This window comes from Apus apus, chromosome 3 (assembly GCF_020740795.1).
Source record: "Apus apus isolate bApuApu2 chromosome 3, bApuApu2.pri.cur, whole genome shotgun sequence".
NCBI lineage: Eukaryota > Metazoa > Chordata > Aves > Apodiformes > Apodidae > Apus > Apus apus.
This window is the reverse complement of record NC_067284.1, coordinates 35,598,738-35,613,937: the sequence shown is the minus strand read 5'-3', so window position 1 is coordinate 35,613,937 and position 15,200 is coordinate 35,598,738. Positions and strand designations below refer to the sequence as shown.

At 36.6% G+C, this 15,200-nt stretch overlaps 1 protein-coding gene across 3 annotated transcripts in view; it reads left to right on the top strand.

Annotated features, from left to right (window-relative positions):
* Positions 1–15,200, top strand: part of AKAP7 (A-kinase anchoring protein 7) — an 80,091-nt gene that overhangs the window by 33,375 nt on the left and 31,516 nt on the right. For all 3 annotated transcript variants that reach the window (XR_007889115.1, XM_051615556.1, XM_051615555.1), the window contains exon 7: positions 773–917. Coding sequence is in view for 2 of the 3 variants with exons in the window: in XM_051615556.1 (XP_051471516.1) it covers positions 773–917 (145 nt within the window). In the remaining variant the exon portion in view is untranslated. The remainder of the gene's footprint in view (positions 1–772; positions 918–15,200) is intronic.

Genomic DNA, 15,200 nt, shown 5'->3' with positions numbered 1-15,200 from the left:
TGAAAGTAGCAGGTACATCCATCAGAGGCCCTGGGCTGGGTTCTGGGGCCCTGGGTCCCCTGGGCTGCAACAGCCAGGCAGCCCTGTGATGGAGCTGCTGGAGACAGCAGTTGTTCCTAACATCCCATAGCATACAGTAACAATTTTTAAAATGCAAACAGCATTATTCTGAGGTACGTTGAAGGTGAAAGATTGACTTTCTGCAGAGATAATTTTTTTTTATTGAAAATATGATGGAATGAGAAGCCCTAATCTCTTAACTACTGAAATAAGATTTTCTGAAAACAGCCTTGTAGAACATTTAAGTTGTTCCACTTTGTATGTGCAAAACAACCACATTTTTGTGTTTGGTGATTTTAAAGACTCAGAAAACTGCCCCCATTGAACATTTGAGATTCTTCCTTGTAGTCACATGCCCAGTGATGACAGCAAGAATAATTTCCAGTTACATATTCCATGAAGAAGGTTGCAAACCACTGGAAGCAAAAGCAGTTTTAGCATTGTGTTTGTCAATTTTTTTCATACAACTGAAGGACTGAAGAGGGAGGGATAGAAAAAAGGTGTAATGACACTTTATTTCCTTGTTTAAGTTCTGCAGCAGGCAGTGCTTAACTAAAACAGAAGGTTCGGCATATTATTCTTTCATTATTCTTTTTGAAGTAGTTTTCCATCCTAACTATACCTCTGATTAAAATGAAAATTATTGGAATGAAACCATAAAATTCAGTCTTCTAGTAGAATACCTAACTGAATTTTATGTTGCTATTTAAAGGTGAAAAAAATTGACTCATGCCTGTATGAAGATTTTAAAAGCCATTATTTTGGAGATGAAACTTTGCAGCGCCTAGATCTTTGCTCTATGTTGAAAAAAAAGCAACCAAATGGTTACTACTACTGTGAGTCCTCTATTGTTTTTGGTAAGTACATCTTTACTTCTCTGATATCAATTGTGTTTATAAGTTGTATGCCTGAAAAGCCATTTTTTCTGGAGTGTATGTTTGGTGTTTCTTAAAATAATATCTGTGAAGTCTGACAAAGGTCTGCCCTTCAGTCTTGGCTTTCCAGCAACACTGTGCAGTGCTTCCTGCTGACAGCTGAAGTTTATGTTAAATGGTGCATCTCCACAATCCAGTTCCATTTCTCATCCTAAACTGTTAAGTGTGATGTATCTCTCTCCAGAGCTGCTCGTCTCCCTGTGTGACTAAGTTAGATTAGATGAGGCAATTATAGATTATTAAAGCTAAATGAAATGTCTCTGGTTTGGCAGAGATGTGACCTTACTTGTACTAATATACAGGGAGAATTTCAGTGGTAAAACAGAATACCATCCAGACTCTATAATCGTACAGACACAATGGTAGAAATCACAGTTGTGTCCTCCTTCTTTATCTTAACAGAAGCTTCACAACTCTATGATTTATAGTCTAGGCTTATCTTCTCATTTCTGCTGCAAGTTAAGTAGAGCTGGAACTTCAGGTGGTACACACAGAAGATCAGCCAACTGAGAGACTACGGGATAATGGCTTGTACAATAAACCTCTCTGTAATTATTAGTTCTCAGTAGCTGATAGTAAGATGACATGGGAAGGTGGTCAAGTAGTAATACAGCAAAAGGAAAATTTTTTATATTAATTGCTTTTTTCACCTGTCATTATGAGGCTGATTCTTAAATAAATGTCATGTTAGAGATGAGTCTCAAAATATAGCAGGGAACAGGTCATTGGCTTTAGAGGTCTGTTCATTTTTTTTCTTCTTTGTACTGGTGCAGCTTGTTTTTATGTTTTTGGTTTTTGGTTGCTTTTTTTTCTGCAGTCATATCAAAGGTTGAATGTAGTAGTGTTGGAAGACATGGAGTACTGAATTTCATGCTGAAGGGCAAAACTCTTATTTGTCATCTTTTCAGTGAGCAATAGCTCCATCTCAACAAGAATATGGACAGTCTTAATAAAGCAGTCTTAACTTTGACCCACTAAGGGAAAAGAGAACATCTGTTCTTGTGTGAATCCTCTAATAATAGGAAAGAAAACTTTTACAAGGAGCCTTAATAATAACATGCATACTTAAAGACTATGATAAATTTATCATACACCTTGGAACATTTTCCAGATTTCTGGTAGTAAGCAGAAATATAAAAAAAAAAAAAAGTGACCAAAATCATTCCAACAAGCAATTTATTCAGTGGATCTAACATTTGCCACTCCAAAGCATACTGGCCTTAGTAATGAAAATATTCAGGACCAAGGAATGGTCATATCCTCAGAAAGAAGGAACAAAACATGCGACATCAGGGGAATCATCCAAGACTATGGCCACCCCAACTAGCTGAATAGAAATGTCTTCACTGGAATCTTTTCTTGTGTGGTCAGTTTTAAAATAAAGTCCTGTCTTCATCCTTAAGCAATAGGGAAACTCAAAAAGATTAAGACCTCTATTTCTTATGAAGATACATCCCTAAGTACAAAAAAATCTTGAAAAGATGAAATCTTCTGTTGGTTATGAAGATAAATTGTTAAGGACTAAGAAATTTCAGGAAGATGAAGACCTTATGAAAATACCATGTCCATTACCAAATTCTGCAAAACCTTCAAAATATGATAAACATAAAATAAAAGGACCTAAGCACCTACTGTTTTTTTCTCCATCATAAAGATTGTATCTGGTTAATAGGCAGGTTGTACCTGCTGCCTCATCTGCTCTTTCTCAAGATCTGGATTGTTTCATTCTTAATGCTAGAAAACTAACACTATGTTGCAGACAAAGGGTGTTCATGTACTACTTCTGAATTTCTTTTGTTTGGACTAGCTTTGCGTAAATACCACTATTTATTAAAAGTTAGTCCTCATTTCAGGACTTTGGTGGTAACTTGTTTTCTGCCTTGTGGCAATGTGTTTCTCTATGGCTACAGCATTGCTGGTGGAAGTGCTCAGTGGTCCTGAGGACTGATTTGAGGACTTGTGTTTAAATACTTACACAATACTTTAAACATGTCAGGTACTTTGCAAATGCTAATTGCTGTTAATGTTTCTGTTTACACCAAAGGCCACTTATTTAGCTTAGGTAGATTATTACAAAACAAATCAAAAGCTGTACAGAGGAAAACAAGTGTAGGATGTCTGTTTAAACTTGTGACAATACTATTGCAAAATCCAGACCAGTCACAATGGAAGTGATCTATTTATACAGATCGATCTCTCTCTCTCTCTCTCTTTCTCTAATTATATTATTATATTTATTACCTTCTGTTATGCACTTCTCATAGTTATGTTTACATTTGTGTATACAACTATCTAATATCTTCTGTACATGTACATGTACAAATATTATTTATGTGCATTCAAATGCTTAGAGAAAGAGAAATTAGAAGATTATTGAACATGGTATAACATTCTTCATTTGAGTGAAACTCTGCTATTCACAAATATACTTCAGAAATATTGGTAATACGTATTTGATTAAGGAATTTGGTAAATAGCTTGTTACAAATAAAAGCTGTTCAGTAGTATAATTGGTAGATCTTGACAGTGTGTTTTCTGAACATTTGTTTAAATCTTGCTTCTTGAGCTTGTCTAGTTACTGACATCTCAGAATGCTAAAATGAGACAGTCAGTCATTCAACTGTCTTTGGAATCTGAGTCTCATCAAGTGGTTTATAACAGCAGTCAATCAGCTGGTATTCAAAGCAAGAATCAGGTGCTTCTTTGGCTTTAACTCAATCCTGGTGTGACAATACATAGAGAATTTATGGGGAGTATTGTTTTCACAGTCCAAACAGAATTCTGTGAATTATTTTTACATGAGTACTGTGTCCGGCCCTGCTCAATATATTCATCAATGACCTGGATGAAAGGATAGTGTACACTGCTAGCAAGTTTGCTGATGATACAAAACTGGGAGAGTGGCTGACACACCAGAAGGCTGTGCTGCCTCCAGCATGACCTGGAGAGGCTGAAGAGATGGGCAGGGAGAAACTTAATGAAATTCAACAAAGGCAAGTGTAAAGTACTGCATCTGGGAAGGAACAACCTCATGTATCAGTACAGGCTGGGGGCTGACCTGCTGGAGGGCAGCTCTGGGGAGAAGGACCTTGGGGTTCTGGTGGACAACAGGCCAACCATGAGCCAACAATGTTCCCTCGTGGCCAAGAAGGCAAATACCATCCTGGGCTGTATTAAGAAGAGTGTGACCAGGAGGTCAAAGGAAGTCATCCTCCCCCTTTACTCTACCCTGGTCAGGCCACATCTGGAATACTGCATCCGATACTGGGCTTCCCAGTTCATAAACAACAAGGAACTACTGTAAAGAGTCCAGAGCAAGGCCACAGAGATTATTTAGTGAAATGAAGCATCTGACCTATGAGGAAAAGCTGAGAGAGCTGTGGCTGTTCAGCGTGGAGAAGAGGAGACTGAGGGGGGATCTCATCAACACTTATAAATATGTAAAGTGTCAGGAGGATGGGTCCACTCTTACACAGTGTCCAATGACAGGACAAGGGACAATGGACACTAGCTGGAGCATAGGAGGTTCAAGTTAAATAGAAGGAAAAACTTCTTCACTGTGAGAGTAACAGACTGCCGGAACAAGCTGCCCAGAGAAGTTGTGAAGTCTCCTTCTCTGGAGAGACCCATCTGGATGTGTTCTGTGTGATCTGCTGTAGGTGATCCTGTTCTAGCAGGGGGGTTGGACTAGATGATCTTCAGAGGTACCTGCCGATCCTGATGAATCTGTGCCTCTGACTGCATCTGGCTTTCTTTAGCCATAGTATTTGAATGGACGTTCTTCACTGACACCACATGAAGAATATGTAGTATTATTATCCCCCCTTTTCTCAGTCCTATATGAACATAGATGCATCCTGCATCTATGCATCTTGCAGATACATGCATTTAATTTTTCTGGTTTTGTACATGTATGAAAAGCCAAGAGGAGAAGGAAAACAGCTATATTGGAACAGAGTTTAAATTACTTATTTTTTAATTTCAGAGAAAAATAAACTATGTAATGAATTTTGAAAAACTTATTTTAAAATGTTTCCTTGAAGTGCAAAGAAAAAAAACTCACCTAGAGTTTGGGCCAGACTTGAATGTTACATGTATAATAAGATGAAAACATCTAAAAAGGGATCAGAACTAATGTTAGAAACAGAAATTCATACACAACAAATAATTGCAGGCTACCTTCTTTCTTCTTTTTCTGTAATTTCAAAATACTCCTAGGTCTGCTTCTTTCATTTCTTACTTTTTATTTCTTTGATAGTCTATTTGTATGCTAGCTTCTACTTTGTCCACTCGTCTAAGTAGTAAGTGCTCTTGAGTTTCTTACATACCTATGACACTCTTCCTAAATTTTATTTCATGATATGGCAGTCAAACTGCTTTTGGATAAAAATGGCTTGGGTGCATTCCCAGGGGCTATTTTTCTAAGCTTTAATGTTGGCAAATGTGTAACAAACTTTTCATTAGAAAGTGACAGGGAGCTTTAAAGACGGGAACATGATGTTTAGAATTAAATCATGCATCTCGTAATACTGAAAGTAAGTAAAAGTTTCTCATCACCTTCTGTGATTTGTGATTCTGTGATTATGAGATATGTAGTATTTGCTTTATTTTACAGGGTAATTATTGCAATTTTCTTTAAAAATACCATAATAGAATTCTATTCTAAGTGCTATTGTCCTTTTATTTTTCAACAAAAAAGTGTTTGAAATAGTGTTGTGTTTTCATGCCAGAGCTTTTATCAGTAGTTGAAAATAAATTAAAATAAGATTTTCCACAAATGACTTTCAAAAGTATGTGCAGACAATGAGGCAAAACTGATGAAGTAAATCCGACAAATCTGACAGGAAAACACAAAAGCATATTTACATCAGTAAGAAATTGATTAATGAATGAAAATTTAGTTTAGAATATTAAAAAAACTGAATTGATTTTTCACAACATAACATAGTTGTTTATGTTTAACATAGTTAATATATAATTTAATAATGTCTGGCAGATTTTTTTGTATCTGAAGTTTTTCTTCTTTAAATACATTTTTCCTCAAGCAAACTTTGGTGTCCAAACAACTAATTTGTTCTAAATTTAATATAGTGAAAATACTTTGACAATATGTAAAACATTAATTTCAATATGTCATTTGCAAAAAGTAAAGACCACCTGGGAGATGAGCGTAAATTAAATACATAATATTCTTTCATTGAATATATCAGTAAAAGATTATTACTTCTTATTCTTAAATTTTCCAAGCTAAGGATGTTGCTTCTGTTAACACATTTATTGTGTAGTCTTAACATCAAACAGAACATACGTTTGATTTACCGTAGTTAAATTAAGCTCTTCTGCAGTTCCTATGAAGTGTTTTTCAGTAGTTCAAAGGACATGGAGTGAAAGGAAAGTCAGTTTTCCATTGTTCAAGTGTCACCATTTTTTCAGCTGTTGATGGCTGGTGGAGATCTGAAGAGCTTATCCAGGGTGCTGCATAGTCACACAGAGAGAGTCTACTATGCTTCCTATCTAATCCCTGTGAGGCATTCTAAAATAAGACATGGTTGCAGATCAGTGGAGATCAGGACTTCAGGGATAATGCAAACATTGACATAAAATTGTAGTTGTTGAGGAAAAGGGCTTGTTTTGCTTAATATCTCACTTTTCTCTTTCAGAACAGTACACAGCAACAAAAAGGAACAGGTGATAATTTCCAGTAGGCTTTTTTATCTGGAGTCCACAAAAAATATTTTTTAAGGCCCTAGTATTTATAAAAGTAATTTCGAGATAAAATGTGACAGACTTCAAAGCAGCATTGTTGATGTGGTAGATAGTGTCATTTCTTGTTCCCTAGAAAGCAGCAATGTGCTGTTTCTTACGGAAGCAGTAGAAGTAAAAATTTGCTTATATCATCCAAGCTAAAACATGACATTATTGACTTAACTGTAGCCTGCCAAATTACTTGAAGTTTTAGTCTGTTCTTAAACAAGCAAGGGCCATCACAGTACCTGCAGTCTTCTATTTTTCAAATGAAGATAAAACATTTAAAAGCTGAATTAAGATTCAATGACAGGAGCGTAATCTGCACCACCTCTGTTTTTATAACAGTTACATGGATCTATTGGGTACAACCCATTGGAGGGTGTCACTCATGCAGTATAGAGAACTTTCTGGGAGGGTGCAACATACAATTCATAAACATTTTACTTTATTACACTGCTGAGAAGTTTCTGTTTCTTCTAAGTGAACTATGTCTGAGTCTGCATGTGAGTCCTTATTTTCAGCCATCCAGCTGCAGACAGTCCAACATTGGATTTAATCCTCCTATCCCACAGCCTGAAAATTTACCAGAGCCTGTGGGTTAGGATAAGACCGCTGTAGGCAGAACAGTGCTAAACCTTGCCTTTTACAGCTGATAATAAATGGCTGAGCAAGGTGTAAGAGCTAATTTTTTAATGCTGCCTTTCGTGCGATGTGAACATTGTTCATCTGTTCCATTGCAAGATGAAATGTGTTAACCACTTATGTCATAAGCACTCTGATATTACTTTAGTGGTTTAAGGAACCCTGCTTGTCTTGTGTTGTGCCACAGACAAGGAGCACTCAGGATCAGGTGGAGATGGCAGTGCTTAATGAAGCTGTTCTTCCTGCTTCTCAGATGTTGGCTGCTGTCTCTAGGCTGATGCTATAGTGTTTAACAAGGTACTAATTTCTACACAAGCAGCAATAGGTGAGGAAGTTTATGTGGCCAAAGCTGTGGTACCAAGCCTAGGTCAAACATGCATGCATACTTATTAGACATACTTGCAGACACACAAAGTCAGGCTTCCAATTTTTCAAGTTTCTAAACCCACTTCCACTGTATCTTCTGAGTCAGTGTGGATTCATGCTGCTTGTGTTCTGAGCAGGTATCTGGGTGAATGTGGTTGGAAGTGCTGAGCTGAACAGCTCGAGTTGGTACCATGGATTTTGTTCACCTAGATTTGGCTCAGCTATGACTTTAAGAACAGACTCCCTTGTTGTTGACCCTTTGGCATATGACTTTAAAAATCTCTGCTGTAACTTCGTGTTTTGCAAAGAGCAGATTTGTCTTAAAGTTAATTCTGAGTAACTATGCACAGCCTACACATTAGAGCAGAAAGTAATTGTTGGCTGCAGACTGTTTAAAAAACCTTTTACCTTTGAAATCACTTATTTAGGGAAACAGTGAAAATGCCACAATTGTATTTTAATACCTAGGCACTGTTTCCATAGCTTGTTTATTTTTTTTAAACATTTAAGTTGCTTTGAATCAAATACTGTAGATACTGAACTTTATTGCTTTAATCAAGAGAACAAACAAAAGGCTTTCTTACACATAAAACTGTTCCTAATTAAATACACTTGGAAAGTGGGTCAAGCTGAACAGGAACAAAGCACTTTTATTCCAAAATAACAGTGTTCACATATGGAATTATTCAGAAACTGCTCTTAGTACTTTAAAATTCCCAACCAGTGTTAATCTGTCTTATCTTTCAAATGCAGGCAAGCCCTATAGTTTTCCTTCCCCATTCCTATCTCTCATATTGCAAACACAAAACACATTGGATGTTAAAAATTCACATCACTTGATTAGTCTGTTATGCAGCCTTTGACAGGAGAGGAGATTTCTTAGTGTATCTTTAATATTAAAAATGTTTTTTTTAATACTGTACTGCAGTTGCATTAGATCAATGTGAAGATGTAATTTTTTATGATGGGACCTTTGCTTTTTGTAGATTTTTTAATCTAGACATATATAACCATTCTTTGGTGAAAAGAAGTACTAGGAAGAGTTAATACAGAATTAAAGTGCAAAAGAAAATTACATGGTTGTCATCATACGACGATAAACACATGAAAGGAAGCAAAAGCAATCATTACTTTACATGGCAAAAATACTTACAGATGTACTCTTTTAGAAGCATATCTTGAATTCTTTGTGATCTTTATTATGGTTGAATTCCTTTTTCTATACATTGTAATTTCCCATGATATAGAGATGTGAATCTCCAAATATTTCAATTACCATCCATAATCTGGATTAGCTGTTACCTCAGACATTTACATCTTCCAGTTGTCTTGCAGTTACCTAGTTAACTAGTTATCTAGTCAGAGCTTCTCATATATTTTTTTTGTTTACAGAAATATACATAATATCTGGTTTATCATAGGATCTGGATCCTAAAAAGATGGGAGTCCAGGCTTTCAAACTGAGCCAGTTCTGAACATGACTACTTCTACTGCTAGCCAGTAGTAGAGAATGTGGGTTTTATTCAGTTTTTGGATGCAGACATAATTGCTGTCTAAATACTCTGTTCAGTGCTTGGGTTTTTTTTGGTATTCGTGGCAAGTTACCAGTACACAGAGTTGATACATACATATATATACATCTCTGTGTGTGTTCCTTTTAAGCAGCTCTTTTTCTTGCTGGAGACCTTTTAAGCAGTTTAGCCACATAAGGTGGTGGTGTTCCCATGGAGGAGGTTAAGAAAAAGCACACCAGAAAAGCATTGAATAAATGTGGCTTTGGACAACTTTTGACCACGGGACTCATATAATACCTTGACACGTATCAAAGCTACTTCCTGGTGGTTGCACAGTGGATTCCCTGTGATGGGCTTTGGACTGAGCACAGCCCAGATGTTAGTTTTGTTCTGCATTGTTAGTACATGATTCATTGAAATGTTCCTTTTTCTTTGGAAGCAGTTTGGAGAGTCTCATATACTGACATGTTTATGAATGTCCATTTTTTGATTGTTGCATGTTGTTACTATCTTTTGTATACATGCTTAATTTTCAGGCTATGCTATCATTTGCATTCTTACATAAAAGCTTCATTAGCACTTAAAAAGAAAGTTCATGTTTAACACTGTAATTAAAATTCTGTTTTATCAATTAGTATAAAACACCAATTTAAAAATCAGAGCAGATGCTTAAGGTGTAACCAGTGATTTCTTCTGTCTCCAAGCCATATTTATCATTGCTAAGGATGAAAACAGGTATCTGTTTCCCTTCTCCTAGAGGGAAACATCCGTTGTAGTTTGTACAGTTCTTTGACTTGGTAGATACTGTATCCTCTTTTTGTTCTGACAACAAATACAGAATCACATTCCCCTTTTTTCACCTTTATGAATATCACTGTGTCCTTGGAGTAAAGAAATATTTCAAAATGCCCACTCAATTACTTATGTTGTACCTAGTTAATATAAACATCTTGGTCAAAACTCTTAATTCTTCAATTCCTTTTTAAGACTGAAAGTATTTTTCTCAAAATGATACAATTTTTGTACAAATAAAATAGCTGTTCATACATGAAAGTAAAATTCCAGAACACACTTCCCTCATAGTTATAAATCTTTAAAACAGATTGAAAGACAATAAGCAAGTTTCTAGATGAAGATACAAGGAAGTCTTTTAGGTGTAGTGCTAGCTAGCTTTTTTGAGAACCTTCCAGAAAATTACTCCTGGCTGTTAGCTCACTTTTGACTCCATAGATTTCTAGGAGGACTTTCAAATTATGCACTTACAATGTTACCATCTTTATATTACGTAGATATCACTTCTACATCTTTCTATAGAGATGTGATAGGAATTCATAATGCACAAGCTTTGCCTCACTTGTTCTTACTTTACTTTTTATTTCTTCCAGGTATACATAACATTCAGATTAAGTGTTACCAATGGTCTTATAAGTAATAACTTATTGATTTATTTAAAAATGCATGTATTTTGATATGAATTCTGTAAGTATATACTGTTAATGTTTGAATCTCTTGGGTAAGCAGTATAATTAGGCTTACATTATTTTAATGAACTCTAGTATTTTATTTCATCTCTTATTGGAGGCCTATGGAAAACTGGTAGAACCATTTGTTTACATCAGTATTAAAACTGGGAGGCTGTTGATCTGTAGCAAGGGAGTGGTTGAGTTCTGTCAGAAGTTTCTGGTTATTAATTATTGGGCATAATTTTTAAGTTGCTTAGGCTTTTATGTTACTTAGGTTTTTCTGAGAAGAGTTTATGAAGGGAATGACAAGAATCTGTGTATGACTAACCAAAAGGAGTTTAGTTCACAGTCATCTGAGAAAGCAAATGCTGGCTAGCATTCCCAGTTTTCCTTTCCTTTCTATTTAGAATGAGTTTTCTGCTTTGGTCTCACGAAAACCTTGGAGCAGAATACTGTAAGAAATGAGTCAGTGTTACTGACTGTCCTGATCTTTTAGTAGAGACTCTCTGGCACTTCACGATGTTGGCTCGTAGATTCACACACAGGCAGCCGTGGCAGTGTGATACTTGTTAGTTAAAATTAAACCAACAGTTATCCAACTTTAAAATCTTTTGGCAATGAATTTATGATGTGTTGGTTGCCCATATGATAAGGGGTCACCTGCAAGTGATAAATGCTGATTATTCAGTACAGTTGCTGCAAAGATATATTAATAATGAATGTATTTTTTGGTGCCTGTTTGTGAGAAAGATAATTTCAAACTCCATGCTGTTTTCCCCTTCCTTTTCATAGTTTAAATTAAAGCAGCAAGAAAAAAACTGTAAAAAGAACAAAACGGCTTTTTAAAATTACAACCAATAAGTGGTTACTAGACTAAATGTTTACAGTATTCTGGAATATGTGGGCTAGATCCTGAAATATTTTCCATTTTCCCATTTTGCATAGTGCTTTAAATTACATTGTGTATCTCAGATGAAGGTTGCAGTGCTGCACATAGATAATATCATTCAAAGACTAAGTTGCTTTCTCATCTAGTTAGCATGGAGGAAGCTAGAATTCCTCTGCTCATCAGTTTTGGTCATTGGTGTGACTTCCTGCATGTTTCATCTGTGCACAGCAGCCAAGCACTTAAAACTGAGAAGTATCTGTACTCAACCTGGTCAGTGGTCTGAGCATCCCTCTCTCTTATGCACCACTCACAGACCTCCTTCCTGCTGGGGCTGACCTGCTTGAGAGCAGTGTAGGTGAAAGGGACCTGGGGGTCCTGGTGGACAGGAGGATGACCATGAGCCAGCAGTGTGCCCTTGTGGCTAAGAAGGCCAATGGCATCCTGGGGTGTATTAGAAAGGGTGTGGTTAGTCGGTCAAGAGAGGTTCTCCTCCCCCTCTATTCTGCATTGGTGAGGCCGCATCTGGAGTATTGTGTCCAGTTCTGGGCCCCTCAGTTCAGGAAGGACAGGGAACTGCTTGAAAGAGTCCAGCGCAGAGCCACAAAGATGATTAAGGGAGTGGAACATCTCCCTTATGAGGAAAGGCTGAGGGAGCTGGGTCTCTTTAGTTTGGAGAAAAGGAGACTGAGGGGTGACCTCATCAATGTTTACAAATACATAAAGGTTGAATGTCAAGAAGATGGAGTTAAGCTTTTTTCATTGATGACCAGTGATAGGACAAGGAGTAATGGATACAAATTGGAGCATAGGAGGTTTAAGGTGAATATCAGAAAAAAATTTTTTACTGTGAGAGTGACAGAGCACTGGAATAGGCTGCCCAGAGAGGTTGTGGAGTCTCCTTCGCTGGAGACATTCAAAACCCGCCTGGACGCCTTCCTGTGTGATGTACTCTAGGTGACCCCGCTCTGACGGAGGGGTTGGACTAGATGATCTTTCGAGGTCCCTTCCAACCCCTAGGGTTCTATGATTCTATGATTCTATGATCTTTTGGTAGGACTGTTGGCTGTGAAAGAAAAGGACATATTTAAGGATACATTCAAATACAGATTCCTTTTTTGTAATCTTTGAGGTGAAACGTGTTATTTCAAAGGAATGGGAGTCAAGGGTTAATCCTTTTCTTTCAGAATATTTATTTTCTTTATAGTCTGAACAAACCATTTAGTTAAGGTGTGTCCCTTAGTTAACTATACACTTTACTAAAGCAAATGACAACACACAGGCAGATCTCAGTGAACCATATTAAGGTGCAGCAATCCAGCAAGTGCTGTCAGCTGACAACATCAAACACTTAATACTAGTGGTTTTGTAAATCTAAGTTTTATATGGATTCCTTTGTTGACTTTATGCTACTTTCCTTTTTTCCTCCCATGAATCATGAAAAGCATTTGATACAATTTCAAAATAGAGCTGTAATGCGCAGTAACTAGCCTTGGCCTCTTAATTTCTGTTCTTCAATGCTAAGTATTTATTTGCACAATGCCGAATACCACTTTTTCATTGGCATGCCAGAACAATACAGCAAAAGATGGAAAAAATAACCTAAAACACTGGCATTTTGTTTTCGTCAGAAAGATTTCGAGAACTTCAGAGAGCATAGGGTGTCTTTCTATTCAACATTTGCTTTTTCTTCAGATTGTAAAAATACATATTTAAGGAGCCTTCTGCTGTTGTACTGTTAATTGCCTCTTGAAACAATGAAAATTTTGCAGAAAGGACTACCTTAAATCTTATCTCTGACCTGAGTTACATTCTTACCAGCAGCTTTAATAAGCAGGAGAAAAGGAGCTTTGTGGTATTCTCAGAAAATTATCAAATCTGGGCTCTGGAGTTCCAAACATAGGAGATTAGGGAAGAGTTCCAACACTGAGGAGTGTTGCAACAGGAATGGAAAGGGGCCTATAGTCAGGGCCTCCCTGTGCAACCTTATGCCAACTGACTTTTGGGCATGTTCAGTGAACCTATTTATATACATGTTCCAAATCTGAGAAGCATTTTAGTATAGAACAATAATGAAGAACAATAAATCAGCAGTAAAATACTGACTGGAGTCAACAGCGTTCACGTATCTAGCACACAAAACTGTGGTACAGTGTCAGTGCATTTCACTGACTTCCCTGACAAACTCTTTCTTAAAAAAAGTTTATTCAATTTGCTTGTTCTAGTGAAAAATTATTATTTTTTTTAACAAGAATTGTTCCTCTAGGCTGTGCACAGCAGTTAGTGTTCCAGAAAGCAAGTTTTAACATAATGTGTTTGATACGTACATTGCAAAAAGTATCTCACTGTATTGTATTCATCTTGCATTTTATTATAAATGTAAAAAATGGTCATGTTTGAATGGAGAATAAGACAAGGAACTACAAGAACAGACCTAAAACAACTTCTTCTTGGTAGCCAGCTTTTCCTGTTCATCAAAATAAGCATTTAAAAATGCTAAAAGTAATCAGGAAAGTAAAGAAAATATTTAAACCAAGATTTGGACAAAAAATGGACCTCTTCTTAAAAAAAAAGGCAAACAGCACAGTGATAATTCATTGGAAATTAAGGTTTACCAATTTTTATACCAGAACATAGTCATTAAAGCTTTGCCACTGTCACAGCTTTTGCTTTTTTAATTTATATACATATAAGAAAAAAATACCATTAATTTACTATAGTAAATAAGTTGAAATGTAAGGGAGAGTTTTTATCTTTTCCTTAAAACTTTTTTAGTGTCCTCACAGTCAGGTTAACTCTCAGTAAACCACCACTGGACAATGATAGCTCTTTCTAGCTGCTTAGTGCTTGGCCGAATCATTGAGAGACTGCCAGGCTATGAATATAATTATTTTCAAGGCTCATTATCTCAACTGTTCAGTTCACCTTTGAAATTTTAGAAAGAAAAATATGTAAGTAAATTTTTGCCTTCACTTAAATGTCACTGTTTTTTCATGCATGGCATTTAATAATTTGTATTAAGCTAAGAGATTCAATTTCTTTTTGGTATTTTGGAGGGGTTTTCCCCACAATAACTAACATACCCTTCAGTTTCTGGTCCCCCTGCTTTTATACATTCCTTAATCTTTCCTTTCCACAACTAGCTGAATATTGAATTAAATGAAAGTTTGATAGGTCTCAGAAGCTCAGACTTGTAAGGAGAGCCTTGGGAAGACCCTGAAGAGTGAGTGAGTCCCAGCTTTTTACATCTTTATCGACTTGGAGCATATCTACAAGTCTCTTATGTTAAAGAGAACACATTCTTGTATTCTGGCATCCACTATGAAGTCCATGTTGTATACCAACTGTCAGCCAGGCAAAACCACTGCAGGAATAGATAGGATACCTCAGAACACACACACCACGGGTACATGTGTGCACCCTGCAAAAACAGGTGCCATGAGTACTCTGTAGAGCTTGAAGATATTTGGGTTTTTCACCCTGAGTTGCTGTATGGCTTACTCTAAACACAGCTCTGAATGCCTTCCTGAGCATAAACAATCTGGACAGCTGGCAGATTTGGTCTTGAGCCTCTCCCTGAGGTTGC